This window comes from Chelmon rostratus, chromosome 21 (genome assembly GCF_017976325.1).
Source record: "Chelmon rostratus isolate fCheRos1 chromosome 21, fCheRos1.pri, whole genome shotgun sequence".
In the NCBI taxonomy this organism is placed as follows: Eukaryota; Metazoa; Chordata; class Actinopteri; order Chaetodontiformes; family Chaetodontidae; genus Chelmon; species Chelmon rostratus.
In genome coordinates, this window is record NC_055678.1 from 8866310 (window position 1) to 8888292 (window position 21983).

At 42.6% G+C, this 21983-nt stretch overlaps 1 protein-coding gene across 7 annotated transcripts in view; it reads left to right on the plus strand.

The window, feature by feature from the left end:
• The window catches only part of LOC121624492 (calcium-activated potassium channel subunit alpha-1), an 86658-nt gene that overhangs the window by 2073 nt on the left and 62602 nt on the right, over positions 1–21983 (plus strand). For 6 of the 7 annotated variants that reach the window (XM_041962174.1, XM_041962169.1, XM_041962175.1 and 3 more), the window contains exon 2: positions 11294–11437. In XM_041962174.1, coding sequence (XP_041818108.1) covers positions 11294–11437 — 144 coding nt within the window. Of the gene's footprint in view, positions 1–10883; positions 10980–11293; positions 11438–21983 lie in introns of those variants that run through there. The other variant, XM_041962173.1, reaches the window with a different exon arrangement.

Consider the following 21983-nt stretch of genomic DNA (forward strand, 5'->3'; position numbering starts at 1 on the left):
TTTAACTGCGTCTTAAAGTTTGTATCCTTCCCCACGTGCTAGAGGACAAAGATGTCTGATCCAGCTGCCAGAGATGGAGCAGTTTATCTTTTCACCTAATGTATGTGCATTCATCTCTCAGACAGGCCGGAAAGAGGAGAAATGGCAGAGGCTGCGTGCAGGGTGGTGCTGACCTTTCTGAAGGGAGACGTCTGTATCATTTCCATGCTTTGGCTGGAGCTGGTTACAGTTGGGGCTGCAACTAATCATTGCGTTCATTAGCAATTAATGTGCTGATATATTGTTTTTGGTTATTTAGTTCATCTCTTAGGCTTTAAAATGTCTAATGAGCCTGAGGTGTCCTCAGATTGCAACCATTCAGAATCCAAAGATATACGAGTAATACTGATATAAAGCAGCAGCAAATCTTCACTTGTGAGACGGTGGAAGCAGCAAATTTGAGAATATTTCTCCTTGATAAATGACTTAAAGCACAGATCCGTCAGCTGGCTCAGCCGTAGTCACAATATTTAAAAGGATCCGTCAGCTTGCATCAGAGTTTTATTTATAGGCGTGCAGAAATGCAACAGAAATACATCTGTGAAAATAAGATCAGGATGAGGTTGTTCTTTTCAGAGTCCACAGTCGAACACTGTTCATGTGTGAATGCAAGAGCGCCGTCGGATTTTGTGTTTTTCTTCACATTTTGCCAAGCGAGGCTGGTGAGCTCCACCAACCTGTTGTGCTGCTCTGTGGGAGTCAGCCAGAGACGGGTCATCCTTTCACTTTCAATCTTCCCCTCGCTGCCTTTTGCTCTCCTCGCATTCATTTCGTAACTCCTGCTCTGTCTTCTTCTCACCCTCTTTTTTTTTTTTTTTTTCCCTCATCCAAGCCAATCTTCCTCCAAAGTGTCAGAAATGCAGTGTCAGGCGCATACGGTATGTGCCATATGAATCAGTGTTTTTGTTGCTAAGCAACTAGCAAGCAAAGGATTTCATTATAAGAGTAAATCTCTCTCCGTTATGCAGTTGTCTGGGCTGTGAGATGTGGCAGGTTGTGTTGGAGGAACACCTCCCCACCCCCTCCCAGTCTGTGCATGTCATTAGCAGCTCAAACATGGAGCGTTCAGTGCATTGTTCATAGATGGGAGTTGATAATCCGTTTCCTCCTTTTCTGATTTTTACTTTGTTTTCCCCTCCGCGGGGCCTTCGCTGCCCCCTTCGCCTTCGTTCTGACAGCTCCCTGAAACTGAGCCTCCGTCTAAGCGGCTCTGCCTTCCCCGTCTGATGGTAATCGATGAAACGTGTCGTTTGTGGGGTTCTGATGAATGACGGCTATTATCTGTCTGGGAGGAAGGGAGACACTGCGTTCACTGTAAATGGCACTGCGCTCACAATGGCAGGGTGAAGAGCTGAAGCAGATTCACAGTCATTTTTCGGGCTCACGGTAACCAAGTTTAAGTGAAGGAATGTGTTTGCTTGTGTGGCACCACCTCTGCAGCAGATGCAGCATTGGCCCGAGTGCGGTGCCCAGAAAGAGGCCCCTGTCCGCTCAGTTTTTTTAGCCACCAGCAGCGAGGTTGTAGGGACGGCGATGTCATCCGGTTGATCGCTTTGATCCCATGATTTGCATGGGTTGCCATGAGATTTGGTGCAAACTTTTATGAGGTGGACATTTGAGTGAAATATCCCAGCAACTATTGGATGGATCGCCAAGAACCCAGGATCATAAATTCTAAAGACTTAGCGGATGACTGGCTTTTCCTAAAGGGCCATCATCTGGTCAACATTTAATTAGTCCAATACTTCAGTTTATGACTAAATACATGCAAACTAATGACATCAGCTGTATCAGCACATCAGCTAATAACACTAAACTCTGTGACATGTAATATTAAAGTACACACAGTCATTATAAAGCACTTATTAATGTCTTATTCTGCATGATCAAATTCTACAAATATTAGGCCATTCATTCAAGAGTTTCCCTTCAATAACTTCCTAATTACTGCTTATTGATAATAAGAAAGAAAGTTGCTGTGCATGAATTATGATCTTAACAACCCTAATCCCCCTAACACAGAATAACACATAACACAAGTTCTTTATAATGTTTTAATAAAGAGCAAATATGCTTAATGGCGAAAATGTTTATCTTAATATAACGTGTGACTGTAAACTTTATTTATTTGGCACTTTTCTTAGCAGGGTGAAAAACAGCAGATAAAAGCAGCACATCGGGGGATAAGATCCAGTTAACAAATGTTAAAGCAGTAGAAGGATAAAACCCAATAACCTTTTTTTTTAGAATTCATAAACTCCTTCCTTTAAACAACATTGCTATGAGATGTTAGCATTTAGCTCAAAGCGCTGCTGCAGCCACTAGCATGACAGAAGAGTTTTATTTATTTTGCATTCATTTAAAAGTTGCTCTTTAAAATTTGCATGCTATTCCTCTTATTTTAATTCATTACTTACATTTATACACACACTGTGTTGTTATTTTTGAGTGTGTATTTGATCGTCCATGTGCAGTTTTCATGTGGAATCCAGAAAGGCAGTTATGCACAGCACAGTCAGAGTCATGTGCATCTCCTGGGAGTGACTCAGTGTCCGTAGATGTGTCAGGTGCACGGGGCGGGTGGAGGCTGGGGGGAGGGTGGGTGATTGGGGGATTCAGATGGAGAGTCACTCTCATGGTGCTTTTAAGTGCCGTCTGAAATATTGTAATTATGAGAGAGTGCTCATGATCGAACAGTGGTAATTACGTGTCAGAAAGTTGGAATATCTGAGTGGCACTTTGCTGTTGTGTCTCTCTCTCACACAAAGAGACATGCATATACACACACACACACACACACACACACACACACACAATGGCAGCAAGTCAAGCAGAGTGAATGTTAATGCAGCACAACATCAACTACAATTGCTATCAGAACTTATTTTTACAGTTCCTGTTCACGATTTCTGAAACACAAACTGAAAAAATACAATAGCCTGATTTGGTTAGCCTCCATTTCTCTGTATTTATCTGTAGCCGGGGGCCCACGAACACATCACACACTGTACTTAAATATGAACTCAGAAGAAGAAGAGGCGCTTGAAGGCAGCATCATTTATTCAACGTCCACACCCTCAAACCAGTCGTCTTTGTGAAGAAATCACGTATATTCCTCGAAATGTCTTTTTTAATTGGCTGTGTAATTAGTTAGCAAGTATTAGCTACTCACATTGCATAATATAAGCAGCATGCTGCAGCTTGGCCGTCAAAGCACCATCTGGGATCCAACAGGTCTCAGATTAACACAAATGACGGTGCCAGGGCCTGCTGCTTTTTGTCAGTCAGAAAGACAAGAGATGCACTTGATGATGTTTACAAAATGTTTACATGTCATGTTATTTGTTTCGATTTTTGCAATCAAAATCCAACTTAATTAGTGAGAAGGAAGGAAAAGTTACACCACTGGCTTGTGCAGATAGTCCGTAGCTATTTTCACTGATTTTCCCAGCTGCATTTGACTTTGTTATTCTTGTTGCATGAAGTTTTCAGGTATTTCAGATAGTTTGTGATAATCAGCTTCATCAGTAGGTGAGTCATTCATTATAACTAAATTTTACTCATGTCCAATTTTAGCCTCTGATGCCACGTAACGTTCATGTTGGAGCTGGATTTAGCTGCAGACTGGGGCCTCAGTTTCTCTACTCTTTGATATTAGCAAAATAATGATGTTCATTCATTCAGTGATTCATTGATTTGAAGGACATGGGGCCAAGTGCTGTATGTGATACAGTCTTTCTTCACACAGCTGAGGGGCCATAGATCAGCTGTGAGACGCAGATATTTCAGGAATTTTTCCTCCTCTGAAAATCTCCAGATTTATTATTAATGTGATTTATATTAATATATTCTTAAATAATTCATTCACTTGTGCAGAAATTGAGTCACAAGCCACATGTTCTATTCTGGTTTAATGCACTCGCCCCTTGAGCAATGATCATGGTGGATCCTGAGAATAGGCCAACCGTGGTGATCAATGACCTCTGGTGGCAGGAGGACTCAGACGAGATACTGAAACCTAAATTTGGAGGCTCAGACTATTGATCAAAGTGACAAAGAGGAGATGTGCCGCCGCCCGAGCGGGTGTAATGACTGCATGTACTTTTCTGGTGTCCGCCGCTATTTAAGATGCATCCCGTCCATTTTCATTTCATTAAAATAAAGTCTAATGGAAGATTGTTTAAAACTACTAAACTACTTTTACAAAAGTAAATATTCCTTTAGAAGTACACTTTAATTATAACTAAATGTTTTTCATGTGGGCAGAAATTAGAGATTTAAATGTCAAAAACGAGGCTCTCCATCTTCACATTGAAGGTATCTTCCTGCATGTGACCTTAAGATGAAATCAGCCGGCTGACCCTTTTTAAAAAATAATTGGACAGACGCACGTCATGAATCACAAATGATTAATCTTTGAACTCTGCCTTTACTGGCATCAAAAATATCATGGCCAATGTGCTTTCGGGGTCCACTTTTAGATTTGGTCATTAAAGTGCTGGGGGATAACAGCGTGGTGCCAATTAAGCCTACTTAACGGCGATCACTTCGCTCAGCCCGGCCCGTGTCACCTCATTCATTAAAACAGGGAAGCGCAGTGTCGGATAAATACATCAGGTCGAGTGATTCATAGAGTTTGGACAGACGATGCGTCATATGGATTGCGGCATTATTGCAAAGTGCTTCGACAAAGTTCATACTTTGAACTGATTTCACTTGGGGAAAAAACAGCCAATCAGACGACGGTAGGAACACCTCTCGTATGCACAAAAATTAAGGTCAATGAGCTCTTTAGATATAAAAACTGAGTTCTTTCAGTTGTAAATAGACAAAGTTAATTTATTATTACAGGAAGTAAGTTCACATCACACAATAAGGCCCTACATGAGGTAAGATTTCTTTTTCAGTCCAATATTAGACAATGTAGCTGAGAAGAAGATACTACAGGCAACTAAAAATGGAACAAATCTTAGTAATCACAACACTTAAATCATCCACACTGACAAGGAACAGATAACAGATGTATTATCAGATAACAGATAATACAAAGAGAAATAGAAATATATAATATATCAACAGGGGAACTGTATCTAACCAACATCTTAAGCCTTCAGCTACACAAGACTAATTTATTACTAAATTGATTTTCAATGAGTTTCGATCATGCAACTTGATTACCTACCTCTAAATTCCATTAAGAATTATTAGTGAGCCAATTAGACTGATTGAAGCTACTTGCAAGAATTACACAGATTAAAAAAAACGAGTGGTCAAAATCGAAGCAGCAGAGCCTGAGAGATAACTTGATGTTTAGTCCTTAATGTGGGTCAAACTCCAAAAACCTCTGGATCCTACAATTCCCATAATGCAACTGGATAGCATCTTTCATTAGAGTCATTCTCCCTTTTAAGAAGCCTAATCATTTGCACTCTGCCCCCAATTTATCATTCAAGGTTTTTTTAATTTATATTTTAATATTCGAAGGCTCACGCCTAAATCAAGATAACCCTGATGACATCATAATGACGTCATCAGTGTTGTTTTCTGACTTTAGAGCCACAGAAGACTTCAAAAACTCTTTTTATAGGCTAAGGAATAACCAGTGGCATTAATTACTAGATTAGACATTTTTAGTCAAATCAATGATGGAAATGTGAACCGACTATGGGAGCAGAAACCCTTGGTTTTCCATCACATCATATTTCAATGTTTCATTCATTCATATCAGATGCTCAGAAACATGCGGCCATGTTACCCTGACTTCCTTGTGGAACCATGGACACAGACGGATGTTTGTTAAGAACATCCTAGAAGAACTCTGGGATCCACCATCCTCCAGACATAGAAATATTTAGAACCACCTACTCCATCATCCGAGAAGAATGAAGCGCGTCCACTGAGCCGTGTTAACGGCTCATTTCACTGAGTGGCTGTTTTAAGCAATTTGAAATCCGTGGCCATAAATATAACCAGCCTAAACGTCGTATTTATTATTGATTATGCGACTGCATTTCATGACGGCAGCAGATGCAGGACTGCATATCAACAAGTACTGACCCATTCATACAGAAGAAATAATTTCTGTTGCTTTGCATCTTTTCACCGTGCAGTAACTCCTCCTTCTGGCTTAAACGTAGATCAGCAAAGTCGACGGGACAAATTTGAGTGCAACACCATCAAGGGAAGGATGGCTGCCAGGGAGCCGCCTCTACGTCTAGACAAACTCCATTCATTGCTCAGATTTTGATTGTTTCTTCTGTTAGAATTTGCACCGCCTCTCGTCTGCCAATCAGTGTTGAGTACTGCCTGGTATGAATTCCTGTTTTTAGGACTACTCAGCTTTATTGTCCAGTTTAAAATATTTGTATTTGACAAGTAATCAAAAAATTATCAAATGTAATAAGCTAAATCACATTGTTTATTACTTTTCTAACAAGGTTAATCTATTACAATTCAAAAGGAAACTTGCCAGCTGGTCACAAAGTGCTTGCTGGAACATCTTCTTCTCCTCGGCTCTTCCTGTCACTTAACTGCAGTGACTGTAGAGGCTGTAACAGTTTACCACCCATTCAACAGGCTGCAAACAGCATGTTCTTTTCCCTTTCAGCCTCAAAGCCACAGTCTGATCCACTCACCCTGATCTCCATAAGGGGATTCAAAAGCCAGATTTAACTTAGATTTCCCCAGTGGCTCCGCTTCAAGTCTGCTAAGTTTTCCTTTTTTTCTTTTTAGATAAATTATGCAACCTTGGAAAGTTTTAGTGGTTTGGGTCACAGTGTAAAATAATTGCTGCAAAAGCGCCTGTTTACGCCTTTTATTAGAGCAAAACATGCTCCACTCTCCACAAATTAAAACGGCGCTGAGGGCAGCTCACAAATAAACACTGGAAACCGCTGCCTGAAAGCAGCTGATACCTGTTGCCTCTCGTTTCTAAACTGCTCTTTCACAGAATTTGCCATCCCTGTGTCTCGTCGGCTGCATTTGCCGCTAAGTGAACTGGACGTGTTATTATACTGCGTTATCAGGTTAGTGCTGCAGGGCCTGGACCGGCTGTAGGAAGTGTAATGTGGTCTGCTAGTGGTCTGCTTGTCTCTGATTAATGGCTCTGAACATGATTGAATTTCGTAGTGCAGCCAGCTATTTAGTAATAATAATGAAGACGGTTGAAACGTGTGGCGTGTGGGCGGGCGTCATTATGGAATACCATGTTGAAACCCTTTTTTTACGTTAAAAGGTGTAAAATAAAGACGTCGTTTTACGTAAGCGATGCTCTGTCGAGTTTTGAAGCACTTATATTTTCTGAGACGTCTGAACCTTTTACTCCACCACATTTATCTACTGGTATTGGTAAAGTTGGCTGTGTGAGTAGGGTTGCACCTTTCTCTCAACAATGCTAATGACGTCTGCTTTCAGTACTTCAGGAAATAAGTGCACGCTCATGCTCAGCTGATGGCATTTTCACTGCTTTCCGACAAGTTTGAAGTTATTTTTGATGGTTTTGTGCTATATTGGAGCACAATTTTCAATGCAAGACATTTGTTTTTCATTTCTAATTTTAATTCCATCTAAATCAACTGGTATATACATGTTTTTGGCAACAAATCCCATTAAAAGACCAAAACCAACAATAAATATTTCCTGCGTGGGTGAAGATATATCCTCTGTGCCATACACTTCCATTTTTGTCCAAAAACTATTAAAGGAGTTGTTTTTTTTTTTAAATATATTTTTGTTTAGGTCAACAAATCGATAAAAAGACCAAAATCAACGCAGTAGATCATCTCTCATTCAACTTCCTTCCCTGTCGCTGGCACTCAGCACCCAAACCCATTGGTTAATTATGAAGATATAAATCTTTACAAATGGCTCACAGGCGTAAAGTTTCATTTCTAAAAAGACTTCCTAAAACAGCCGACCACTGCAGTTTTTAGCACAGGGTGTGTATCCAATGGGGAATATTTCTAGCGGCGGATTAATACACATTTGGTGCTTTATTGGGTATTTACAGCAGCAGGATGGTGTATGTGGGATTGACTCATCATAATGAAGAACAGGTCATGTGCAAAAGTGACCACATTTACATGCACACTAATATTCCACTATTATTACAAATATGACAGTATCCTGAATTTGACACAGGTGATGTAAACGGCATATTCCAGTTGGATTTTCTGAATTAGGCCTTTTTTCTGAGTGTTTTGCGATTAAGACATGTCAGATATGCTGATATTATTTAGGGTTTAGGACACATACACAGCGCATTCAGAATAAGCATCTCAGTTGGGGTTATTGCCGCAGTCTGCGACACGCCCGGGGTAGAGATGCATGAAAAGAGAAAGCCCAGAGTTCTGTTTGGAAGGAGAAACACACCAAGTTTTAAACGTTATAAAAGACTTGAATATCAACAGGTATTCAACGCAACCTTTTCGAGACGGTGGTCGAACAAATGGAAGAGGGAGACTGTTTGTTAAAGGGAATATGCGCAGCTGGCTGTAAATGGGAATATTGCTGGAATAAAAACTGGAATATTTTGCGCATGTAAATGTATTCAGTGTGGCTCATTACTGTGTTTGTGGACACAGTGGAGCTCCTAAGAGGAATAAGTCATATCAGGATTTGGCTGCACAGGCTTGTTAGACGGATCAATTCAGTGTTGGTTTTCTCACAAAACTAATTCTCTAAAAACACATAAAGGAGCCACGCTGTTGCAGTGCATGACACGTGCCCTTCATTACGATGAACATGGGCACTGTAGTTTATTTTAAGTTGTTCCCCTATACATCATCCTGCTGCCATAAATACTCACTTGTGAGCTAAATTCACAGCTAAAAATAGTCCCAAACAAATGCACTATTACCCGTTTGAGTAGCTTTTTAAAAGCTGTATGTATTAATGAGCCCTTTGTACAGAATCAATGGGAACCAGTAGGCTTGGGATTGAGAGCTTGGGAAGTCAGAAAGCATTGTTACCCACGCTAATGCTCAAATCTTTGTCTTTTTTATGGGATTTGTCGCCAGTGCCATAAATATAGATTATCACCAGCCCTGCTCTTTAACTGAAGGATTTCAGCTGTTTTCCCACCCTCCTTCCTAAACCAGACTGCTGGCAAGCAGCTGCCCTTGTTGTCTAATCACAACTGTGCACCCATAGTTGTATGTCGCAGACTATATTCATTCGTTCATTCCATTATTTCAGCGGTGCTGCGCCACCTCCAGCTTTGCAAAGATTGATGGCGGAGTGGAAGCACAGCACATGTTGCATGGTTGCATGCCAGAAGTTCTTTGAAGCTGATGCCCTGTCACAGGGACACACACACACAACAGCCCATCCTGCATCTGGAGTATGCGGCATGTTGAGATCTCGGGCATTAACGCCACAACAACAAAGACTGCCGTAGTAGTGCACACACACACGTATGCAAGCCATATAAACTGTCGCCGCTTTCAACTGTGTGCAGCCATTTTTCCCCTCCAACTATGCAAACTGCATCAGCTTAATCCCACATGACGAGCAGAGCTGCAGGAGAAAGGCCTCAGAGAGAGTGATGTGTGACACCATTAAGGTAGAGGAGGAGCAGGATGTCACGGGGGAAAGAGTCCGAGTCGTGTTAGCCTTGAGGCTGAGGGCTGTTTCATCAGGGAGCGCAGCTAACCTCTGCATCCTGTCTCGATTTCCTGCTCTGTGAATCATGCCAGTCCCTGCAGACAGACAGTCAGTCAGACAGACAGACAGGAGAGACAGGCAGGCAGGCAGGCAGCCCACTCAGTGGAGCAGAAACACCAGGAGCTCAGTGGCTGCCATGGATACACTCCTGGAGCCTCTTTGCTGCTCTCACTCTGTATGTTTACTGTATGCATGTGAGCATGCATGTGTGTGGGCTTATTTTGTCGGCCTTCAGCCTGGTCACCACATAAAGAATGATGGCTTTATGTTTTTAACAGGTGAGTTTTGGTGTCGAGCAGCTAGTTCATGTCGTGTTTTTGCATAGCTGCCAATCAAAAAAACGTAGGTGCCCCTTCCTGTTGACAGAGTTTGGATTTCTGTCTCCTTTATGTCGTCATCGTCGCAGCTCTCCGGAGAGTTTTAGCGTCTTCCAGCTCATTGCTTTCGTTTTACGGCTCGCAGCTTTTGAGAGATGTTGGAAGCTCAAACCTGAACTACAAGGGGAGAGTAAATACTGGCCTTGTAATTGACGAGTGGCCAGAAACACGACTCCAAATGAATGCTAATATCGCTGTGCGGCTGCTAACACGTTAGCCATAAGCTACACAGCTAACTGAGCAGAGCCAAAGAGGACAAACACATCAAATACAGTAATGGAGGTTTAACAGGGTATTTTGGCATCATTATTGAAGATATAGCATTAAATATAGATGGAGGCAAAGATTTCTAAACACCTCCACTAGTGGCCAAGAGCATTTTTACTTATTTACTTGCTAAGCTACAATGGCTGTTATGGTGCTAAAGTTAGCTCAATCCTGATTCTGCCTCTGTGCTGTATGTTTGTACATTAGGGACGGATGAGTCAAAACAATGAAAATCCTTTAACTGTTCTGTTTTTACTAACAGCTAATGATACAGCGACCATATAGTCAAATGCACTCTCGCTTCTATGGACGTTGGCTGTTTCTTTAAACTTATAATGAAATTTCAAGCTGTTGTCCCTCAAAGCCTCTGCACTGCCGGACTTCACTGAACTCAATGTGGCTCTACCTGTTGGCCGCCTCTGTCTTTATTGGTCTCTGTGCTGTGACCTGGACGCTAACTGGACAGCTGCTAGCTGGACACAAATCTGCCGACAGAGAGAGACGGCATATGCAAACATTTCTCTTTTAACAAGCTGTTTTTGCAGCTCAGATCTCGGACTGGTCGGTCATTTCTGGAGTACAGCACTGCACTGACAGGGGACTTGACAGGTTTAACACCAGCCCGCTGCAAAGGTGATTTAGCCAACCAGCTTATGGTCCAGCACAGTAAAAATCTGCACTTTGCTCAAGGCAATTATATATTGATTTACAGGTTCTGCAGGATAGCAGTGTTGATAACACCATCATCCCAAAACTCACAGAATATATTTCTCTTTCCCGCCCAGTTCTTCCCTCTTGTCTTATTCTGTTCCATCATACCTATATTTAAGAGCCGGTAAAGATTTAATTTGTTCCTGATTTAGACAACAAAATGACACTACTGACCAGTTATTTACTATTAGACACCAAGTCAGATTTGTCTTTATCTTTTTTTTTTTTTCTTTCAGGAGGTCCACCGGATCACCACAGGCGATGGCATCAAGCGCACCGACAAGGACGACGCGGCGGCCAGCGAGGTGGGCTGGATGACCTCGGTCAAAGACTGGGCCGGAGTCATGATATCTGCTCAGACACTGACAGGAAGAGTCCTGGTGAGTTCACTATCAGCCATCATCTTTCGTTTAATCTCTGACTGACATCTCGAGCTACCTTAGCCTGCATGCAGCAGGCTGCCGCTTAAGACGTCGGTGAGTTGAGGCGTGACGGCCGATCTCGATCGCCCCCAAACTTCCTCCTGACAGCGCGGCACTCGGGCTGAACTCCCTCGCCGTATATTTATCTGTCAGGGGGCATCGTGAAAAATATTTGTTATTAAAGGACAGACCTTGCTGAGGAGGAGCCTGCATCTGACAAGCCACAAATCGGGCACGCCCGAATGTCCCTTGAATTTATATCTGCTTGTCCGACGCATAAATATACTGTTTTGAAGTGCGTATCGTGGTAGCTTATCTCTCAGACAGGGAGGCAGATGCATTAAACAAAGCCAAGGCAACAAAGAGGAGAGACTTAACAAGTGTATTAAGGTCATACACCCCATAATGCCCTCAGACAGCAGAGAAACACATCCAGAAGGAAGGAGGGAGGGAGGGAAGTAGGGACATGGACCGTTTACCAATTGCATTTGGTCAGTTGAAGTGGTTGCCATGGCGCCCGGTGTGTGTTGACAGCGTCCCATGGAGAACACATGCCTCTTCGACCACATGTCATCTTGTACTGTACGGCGGGATTTAAATGAAGGACGAGTGACCTGGCTCACCTGGTCTGAGGGCGTCTGGTGAAGGACAGTTTCGCTATGATGGAGATTCTGCTCCACTTTTTCTTTTTTTTTGTTTTTGTTTCGCGAGAGTGCTTGATGATTTGGCTATAAGTGCTTGGCAATGCAAGGGCAGGACTGAGGAGTGATGAAATGAAATGGCGTGAGTGGGAGCGCCGTGCCAAGGCTTGCCGCAGTGCTCGGGGCTGATCCCGCTTTCACCCACCCCCCTAAATGTGGTGCAGCATCTCCAGTTGGCTCGGTGCGTGTGTGTGGAGGTTGTTAATCATGGGTGCTGGGTGGGAAGCCACATTCTAGCTTTATGGGGAATATTAACTAACAACTTAGCTCATGCTCATGGGAAAAAAACTGAGTGAGAAAAAGCTGATCATCAGAGTAAATCACAGTATATAAAATAATAAATAACATGCACAGTACAGACAATAATATTGGACGTGGTTCCAGTGGGAATGGTGTTTACAAATGGTATGAAAGACTTTTCGAAATGTTCTTGGCTGCTGCAGCGGCTCTATGGCGTCCTCCTGAGGGCAGTTTTATGAATTCTTTAAAAGGGGGATGAACAGGATCAGACACAGTTTGTCTGATATACATCCCAATAAGTTTACCATCCTCGTGTGTCATTCTGGAAGTCTGTATCAGCCCATACTGTAACCCCCTTTCTTTTTTTTCCTTTTTTATTTTGCTCTGTTTGGGCTAAAAACAGCACATTTTCTTCACCTTCCTCCAAATGTCGTATGAAGCTCTGATGACTCAGGCTGAGCTCAGGTTGTCCCCACGGCGTCTTCTATTAGTTAGTCCTGAGCGGAGACGCTAGTGACGGTTAATGGTGACAGCAACATATTGCTAACAGAGGCGTGACATCATCTGCTTTTCCTTGTGTTTTCACTTTGAATGGTGTGTGCGCGGTTCAAGTGCCCTGTCTCAATGATGGCTTGACACACAACTGTTTAGTGAGTGCTCGTCTGTAACCATGGCAACTGCAGCTTACCTAAACACGGCAGATGTGTGTTTTGTATGTCAGCCTGTTTGGGGCGGGGGTGGGGGGGGGGCATTAAAGCCTATTTCCAGGCCATCTGAGAGAAGTAAGAGCATGGATGACTTAGATGAAAAGAACAGTGTGTTTGAGTGTGTGTTTTTATTTCTAGCATTTATTTGTGTGTGTTTTTGTTGAGTAGGGGTGAGCTGCTATTCCCACATCTTCACCCACGTTGTTGTTTTCTTTTCTCAAGTACATGCGAGCAACCTATTTGCGCTTGAAATATTCTGAAACAGCTTTCCACTCGAGGATATTAATCTTTACCTGTTTCATGCTTGCAGCCTTCATTAATAAAGGCCAGCAGAGGGTGAATCGATCGGTGTTTAACTTTCTCCCATACCCAGGGAGCAGACGTGTTTCCACGATACACTTGGTGCATGTGAATCCAAGTCAAATGCATGTCGTCTAATTAATTTTACCAATTAAACCGGCTTAAATGATTGAGTGCAGATGTGGATGAAGCCGAGGAGAGAATAAATCTAAACCTTTAAAGACAACCGAGACATGGATTATGCAAGAAGGAGGCTCAGCTGCGGGATGCTTGCGATATTTTGCATCAGTCGGAGGGACATCGGTCGATGTCTCTGCAGAGTAAATTACTTGTTTTGTTTTTTTTCTTTAGGTCAAAATAGCAGTTACAAATTGCTTTATGGAAAAGGAGAAAATAAAAATATGAGACAAAATAAGCAATACACATAATGTACAAAGCACAACAAATAAAGTTATAAGATCAAGAAAATGAGTGAGCATATGATGACAAACTCATCATCCCATAAACAGGCCACGACACGCATCAAAGGTTAAGAGGCTGGTTAATGTTTAAAGTACTCGACACAAGCCTGCAGCTTCTTATGTTTTTTTCATACTCCATGAAATTAATTTCTCTCACTTCTTTATAATCTGCCATCTCAAACTGGAATTTGAGGCAACAGTCACAGCATGACACATTTCGCCCGAATGTGACGTGTAACGCGGTGATGCTCGCTGCTCACTGTTTACCTCTGACTGAGGATGCTGAGTGATAAACAGGTGCAGGCTGCCCCGTGGAAGGCCCAGAGGCCTGATGTTCATTTGCCCGGCTGGCTCGGCATCTCGGCAGATTGTGAAAGATCAAACCGTGCCTTCGGGGCTATTTGATTAGCTGGGAGGACACTTCCTGATGACCTTTCAGCCTGTAAAGGTTGACTCCTCATGCACTCAAACACAACAGAAAAGGCGAAGCCTCGTGTTTATTCTCTAATTTCAGATCAGTGGCACGTTGCATGTATAAAGACACGGTTTCCCCCAGATTGGGGACACAGACAGATCCCATCTGTCAGTTTATGCATTATTGCGTTCCCCCTCCCCCCCAGTTACTTTTGCATCATACAGGACCACCCTCCCTATTCATCAAAAATGTCAGCACGCTCCTGTTTGCTCGCGTCAATACAAACAAAACTCGCTTTGGGGGTTGAACAGGTGGCTGCAGCTTGTACCTGTGCCAAGAAACCCAGCGGGTCTCCCGTAATGTCATGCATCTATTTCCTGTTCAGTCACACGAAATCATCCAGAAATTGTAAGATTGGGAGTGTGTGATGGAGTCTGAGGTCAGTGTAGTCTGGGGGAAAATGTGATTTCTCTTAAATGATGGCACCCCGCTGAGTGACATTTAGCCCACGTGTGCTCGGTTCTCGAGGTCCACAGGGGGGGCCTGAGATGTCGCAAAGCTATTATTCTGGCAACAGAAAGGTTTTCTATTAATGGAAGCACAGAGCTACCATTTGGCACTATTCCCATTGCAGTCTTTGCCCCCTAACCCCAATCGCAGTCACAGGTTGAACAGAGTCACAGATGCCAAAGTCAGACCTGGATGAATTATCTATCCTGTTGTTTGGCATGTTGGCCAACTCTCTGCTGTTTTTACTCCATTTTAAGTCTTTATTTCAGTGATTCTGACGCTGCTTGTCTCATCTGGCCATGCCATTAACTGCTACTGTCACTATAAGATAGGCTATTTAGAAATGCCATCATTTGGCATGTGAATGGTAACATGTATGGGTTTTTTGCCTGCATGTGCAAAGGTTTTCAACACACAGCAACTATCTACTGCATGATGTAAATATGTATATAAAAGAGGTGAGTTTCAGTGTTTTAAGAATGTAAGAGCCACATTGACGTTCTACTGTATCAGTAATGTGAAAAGAAAAGACGATTTTCATGGGTTTTTTTCAGGCTTCTGTGTTCAACAGTTATATATGACAATTAAGATCATGACATATCTACTTCATGAAAACCTATGCTACATTAGCCACTAGTAGTTCCTGAGGCAAGATCTAATGTTGTAAAGAGCGCTTTTTAAATTTTTTTTCGGCCGATTTATGGGTGTTTATCCTCGATGGACATCAGAGAGCCTGCGATCACTCAATCAGATCTGATTTCAAAATTATGCGCATGTCATCTGTGTATTTTGCTTTGACTGAGTTATGATTCTGGGAAGAATGGGTGCAATCTTTGGCACAAAATGCATCAGTTTGTTCCTAAAGTGCACAGTACAGTTGGGTCATCAAATAACGTGAAACGGCTGCATCCAACAAGTTCTGTAAGTTTCTGAAACAGAGACTCCATCAAGCATGCTCACATACAGGCAGGTGTTGAACTCTCTCAAACCCTTTTTTTTCATTCCTCACACTGCTATTTCAGGAGAGACTGTCTGAAAGTGTGCATCCATTTCCTCATTTGTCGCATTCAGTGCTTGGAGACTGTGAACATGCAAAGTTCTTAGCAAAGACGCAGCGTTCTTGGAGAAAGATCAGGGATGCCGTGGGATGCAGGTTAACGAGGTACAAAAGGTGTCTGCAGGCTCACTTCTAGCTCATCGCCGCCAGCTGCCAAACAAAAAGTGCTGCAGATTCAGGGTCGTGTCGGATTACCGGGGTCAGCCTTTGGAGGAAGTCTTATTGGATGACCAGGTGAAGGAGTCGTCTTCCATCTTGACCGCTGTCGTCTGGATTTGATGTCGCCTGGGAGCAGCCGCAGGGAGAGAAAGGAGCTCCGAACGAAATTATAGGTGGGCCAGAAGGACATTTTCATCAGACAAACTCACCTCCTCCTCCTCCTCTCAGAGGCTTGCTGAGCAATTGTATCACTACATGGAAAAGCTTTTTGTCTGATGAGACTGAAAAGATGGAAAGAGAGAGAGGGACAAACACTTGATCTCCTCTCACACAGGCGACTGTGTCACTGCAGCAGCAGAAATGTCCGTTCGGAAGCGATGGAAGCACTTATTCTTTACATGACTGAGAATTCAGCTTTATTGTTACATCCGCAGCGTTCAGCTCAGCATCAAAGCACTCCAACAGGATTCACTGTATGTGCCCTTTTCTTGACATTCCCAGTTGACTCTTGGCTCCAGATTAGACGTCAGTGTTGTTATGTGTAACGGATATTCTACCAGCATGCCCCGTGGCCTTGTGTGAGACGGGAGGCTGTTTGCCACCTGTGGACTCTGGTGCCAAGGGGATCGTGTGTGACTTTCACCGCGCCCGGTGCAACAGAATGAACAACGTGGGAGCGTCACTCGGCTCTCTGCCCGCCTCTAAGTCTGCCGCTATTTTCGGGTGACAGCAGCTGCCAGGCCTGTTTTGTCAGGGCCTTCCAGAAAGAAACAATGCTATGTGAGACTTATTTGTTGCCTTTATTGTCCCCAATCAAAAAAAAAAAACATCTTATTAAGCCATTTCTGTCCGTTGACGAGTCTTAAAAACTTTTTTTTCTGGAACCAAGTGAAAAAATCTGCATGTGCATTGAAAATATTGCATCTTCTTTTCAATAGATTTTGATGTATTTCAAGAATTTTCTAGAAATTGCACATGGTATCTTGAAATTGGAAAGATAAGGACACAAAAATTAATAAAAATGTGACTTGATTTCAGACAATACTTTACAAGTTGATTTGAGTTACCTGAAATAATTTTACTGCACTGTCATAAACCTCAAAAAAGACTGAGTTACACCCAATATCAATTTCTTTAAAGTTTTCATAAGACAAAAAAAAAAAAAAAAAAACCTTCAGGAACATATCGAACTGGTCAAATCTGATGCAACCATTGTCAAAACAAAAAGAACCAGTGAAAATCAAAATGAAAAACATTCATGTCCCCTCAGGATGAATACTATTGAGTTTGCTGATCCCTTGTCCAAATATGTACTTTTTGTATGTACTTTGAAAGTTAAACTTGCAAAACCAGCAAATGTTACACGCTGACACACTAAACTAAGATGATGAACATGAAAAACATTATTCCTGTTAAACATCAGCATTTAAGCATTGCAATTGTGATCACATTAGCAATTTCTGTCTGTGGTCGAGTCTTAAAAACTTTTCTGGAACCAAGTGATCTGCAATCTGCAAGTGCATTAAAGCTATTGCAATTTCTTTCCAATAGAATTTGTATTTCAAGGATTTAAAAAAAAATACACTGTGAAGATCAAAATGATAAAATGCGTCTCTCTAAAGATGCAATGTCAGTCAGACATTCATTTCCCCTCAGGATGAATACTAATGACTTTGCTGATCCCTTGTCCAAATATGTATTTTTTAAAAATAATTTGCATCTTAAACCTGCAAAACCAGCAAATTTTAGCACACTAACACACACACTAAGATGGTAAACATGAGAAACATTATTATTCTGAACATCAGCATTTTAGCATTGACACTGTGAGCACGTTAGCTTGCAGATGTTAGCATGGAGCTCATATCGCCACCGTGCCCTCACAAAGCAGCTAGCATGGCTGCAGACTCTTACTTAGATGGAGCCCTGGTGCATAATAAGCAGCCCATTTGCATTTTCTTCCCATTTTTCTCTCCACTTTTTATGAACAGAACCATTTTCGGAGCTGTAAATGTCAAGGGGACCTTGTTTGCTGTAAACTGCAGCCGTCAGTGTTTCCATGCTGCAGGAAACTGTTGAGACCATGCATGCAATGTCTTGTGTTCTGAGTTTTAATGCAAATGACGAGACTGTCGAGAGTCTGTCTAAATTGATGACATAACTAACACTCGCCCTTGGTGCAGCGCACAGACAAATCTGAGTGCTGCTTTGACACATTTATTTGAGGTTGTCTTGACCTGTGGCCCATCTGTGCCTGCACGGTCTACAGATCTGAGAGCTGATCCTTGATCCTTAACTCTCTGCACCAGTGAGGCCAAATTCTTGCAGCAACCACACCATTAGTCTTGGACTCCAGCAAGTATCAGGTGTGATAATTACCATCCCCCCAGGACCTGGGGGGGTGAGAAGGCTTTTCTAAATTGGAACTTCTCTATGTTTGGCAGCCACGTTTTCAGCAGGGTCTCATTTGGCACAAACAATCGGTTGAGTATAATTAGTTTTGTGGAGTAGCATCATATTCAGAACGGAGGAACTGTGAAGAAGAGGTTTGCGATAACACTCTTTCCCCACCCCCACCCCAAAATCAAAGTCATGAGCAGTATTATGATAAGGAATTCTCAACCGTCACGAATTGGGCTCTCCAGATTTCATTAACAATCATTAGCTACACAATGCCGTAGTAGAGCTCACTCAGCCTTCAAAACTCATCGCACTCTTCTCTTTCTTCTCGCAGGAAAGGCAGATAATTTTTGCAGCTGGCACTTTACATCAAACAGGCTTTCCTTTTGGCGAGTTCAGCTTAATTAATTAACATGACCACTTAGAGAAAATGAATATTTGGAGGTTAATAGATGTTGTTGCAAACTGGTCACACGACAGGTTCTAACTTTGAAAGTTCACTTTAGGTTCAGCCCTCGTTCTGAGCGCCTAATTGCAGCCAGCCTGTGTCAGATTGCAGAACACAAACTCAATCTTATGCATTAATGTCTGAGAACCGTTCTCCACCTGCAAGCTGTAGATGCTCATGCAACCGAGTTCACACTTGCATCCTGCATCCCCTCCACCCTTAAAAATACAAGCAGCAGCTACAGTTACAGTATGTCCGTATTCCCAGATACAGAACATGATTTACATTTTAACACATGCTAGGAATTTCCACTTCCATTGTTAGCACAGGGCAGAGTTTGTTTTCTCCCCCTCTCGCCCTGAGAACCCCTCCTCTCTGGAGAGCTGCCAGAGAGGTGAGTCATCGCCTGTACGATAGACATCAGAGTTACTTATTCAGACAGCAACATTTAATTTTTATGTCAGTTTTCCTTGTCAGCTTCATTCTCTTGTTTGCAACACTCAGGACAAGTGAATTTCAACCTCATATTTCAGATGAGACGGACAGCGAGCGGTTGGGGAGGGAGACACATCCATCCCCTCCCATCCTAAGCTCTTTATGCCTCACTGTGAGAGTGGTTGGTCCGCTTCCAGGACGGCTTAAATCATGGCTTAACCGCTGCGGGATTTGGGGTTCGACACTGCATGTTTTGATTGTGGGCATTTTAATAGCTTCACAATGGCGCAAACTGTAGTAGTATAAGTTTAAGTCTCTTATTTATAACAGAGCAGAACATGCTGTTGTGGTCCAGTGAGAGTATTTCTGGATCCTGCCGCATCAAAGAGATATAAAAAGCGAAGAGAATCCCAAATAGACGTTCCAAAATGTTCATGGATAGCGTTATTGTTTTCACAGCTCTGAGTGGACGCCATGGATCCGATCGCTCTCTGTATACTGTGACCGATGTTGAGCAAACAGAGGATCAGGTTTCAGGCTCGCGGGTAGTTACAGTGCAACCTATACATTTTGAACCTGAGCAGTAATGCGTAGCTGCCAGGGGTTTAAGGGAGGATCTAGTTTCTAAGTGCTTTAACCTCCATTCTTTTTTAAATATCTGGGCATTATTGGCTAATGGTTGGAAGCCAAATAACACGATTTAAATCCACCATGTTGGGATATTTTTTAAAAGAAAAAAGGAGAATAATATTTAACCAATAAGGTGGTTTATGTTTTTGGCTTTGTTAATAAAAGTCCAATGGACTCCAATGGATACGCCGCTGTGTTCGGTATCGTGTCAGTGGGAGTAGGAAGAAATGTTTTGACTCAGCTCAGACTCCAAAAGCACTCTGTGAATATGTCCTTACTTGCACAATTATGGGGTCGGTGTCATGGGTTTTTCATCAAAAGAGAAAAAGCTTGCTCACCGCTAATTTCACAGTGTTGTATAAACAGTTTAAAGGCGATCTGAGTGTCTCCCTGAAATCCATTTACCTCTCGGTCATACCTACAACACTCGTCAGGCCTCCCCAGCACAACTCTGACTCACTGCTTTGTGGCCTCACTCCACTCGTCTGCCTTCGACACGTGCGTAGACGTTTTTAGGAACTAACCAACATGTTTTATCAGAACAGCAGGCATGTTCTGTACTCATTGCACCCGGCTGATGAGCGTGGCTTTGTAACCATTTTTTTCCTCACAACCCCCCTGAATCACCTCAGTCTTTTTCTCCCTACGTGTTCAAAATGGATTTTTGTCTTATTTTGTCTTTTTTTTTTTTTTTTTTTTTGATTCCCAGCAGAAACCTGCAGGAGCCCGTTACTCCACGCTGTGTGCTCTGAACTTCACTGAGCAGCACAGCTCGGCGTAACGATGTGGGGTTACGGAGTGAATCAGGGTTTGTGAGTGGCTGTAGAGACCCTGCGGGCTCGTCCCCAGGCTAACCTCAATTCTCAGGCGCGTCCTGCTTATTGCTGACAACAACAGCCATTTTCATCTATGGCGTTTACTGCACCAAGACAGGAATATCACTGATGTTCCTTTCATTTTTGGGGTTTTTCTTTCATGTCCAAGAAAAAATATTTTATTCTTAATGTTTCTCACGTTTGCAGTTATGTTGGATGCATGTCACATTCAGAGAAGGTATTATTTATATGAAGAAATGAATCAATGTGCATCAAGCTGCCACATGCTGCAATTTGGACAGCAGCTGTCGGGAAACGATCACCAGTTATTTTTGACCCACTGTTTTCAGCACCAGAGTGTTTGCTAAAAGGGTGTTGATAATTATACTGCCATCAACATGCACGCTCTCTGACGATGCGTGTTAGAGAATATGATAATGGTCACAACAAGTAACACATGATTATATATGAAAGTAAACCTGTGATATTTCCCTGCCTTAAATTCACTTAAAATATCATTGAAAGTAACGTGCAAAACTGTAAAGCAAGACTGGAGAGTTTTTAAATTTAAGTACATCCTCGATGTTTTCAAAGACCCCAAAAATGGCATGTGCATAGTTTGGGATGGTGTGTTTGGAGAGGTGTTTAGCAAGAGAAAGAAGCACAGATGTTGTGTCTCACAGTATACACCCTGGACGTTCCTAGTTCCCAAACTGGTTTTGCCCCTCGTGTGCAACATTGGTCTCTACCTGCCGACATCAGCGAAGGCGTCCGTTAACTTTCCTGTTCTCGGTCCCTCAGCACCTGAATGCTGTAGTGTTTTGATACTTTGCAGGAGCTCCTGATGGGTTCTGTGGCTCCTAGAAGGAAAGGAAACTTATAATGAGCTACCAGCAACCGCCGTACCACGAACTTTCTTCTAGTGCCCCCATATTGACCGAAAATGATGTTCAAATGTGCGTATTATTTATATCAGCTGTATAAATCAGGGATATATGATACGTAAGGACACACTAAAAAATCTAACCTTGCACCTGTAAAAGTGCTTAATTTGTCTCTGTGCTCCAGAACATGTCAAACAGATGCTATATGAGGTGCATGCAAGCGTTCTCAGAACAACAGGAGTTGGTTATGGTTTGACTGCTGATTTGGCCCGTTTATCAGCAGCAGTGGCTGTGACACACAGCTCATGCAGGCAGAATAAGGTGCTTTTATTAGCACTGGAT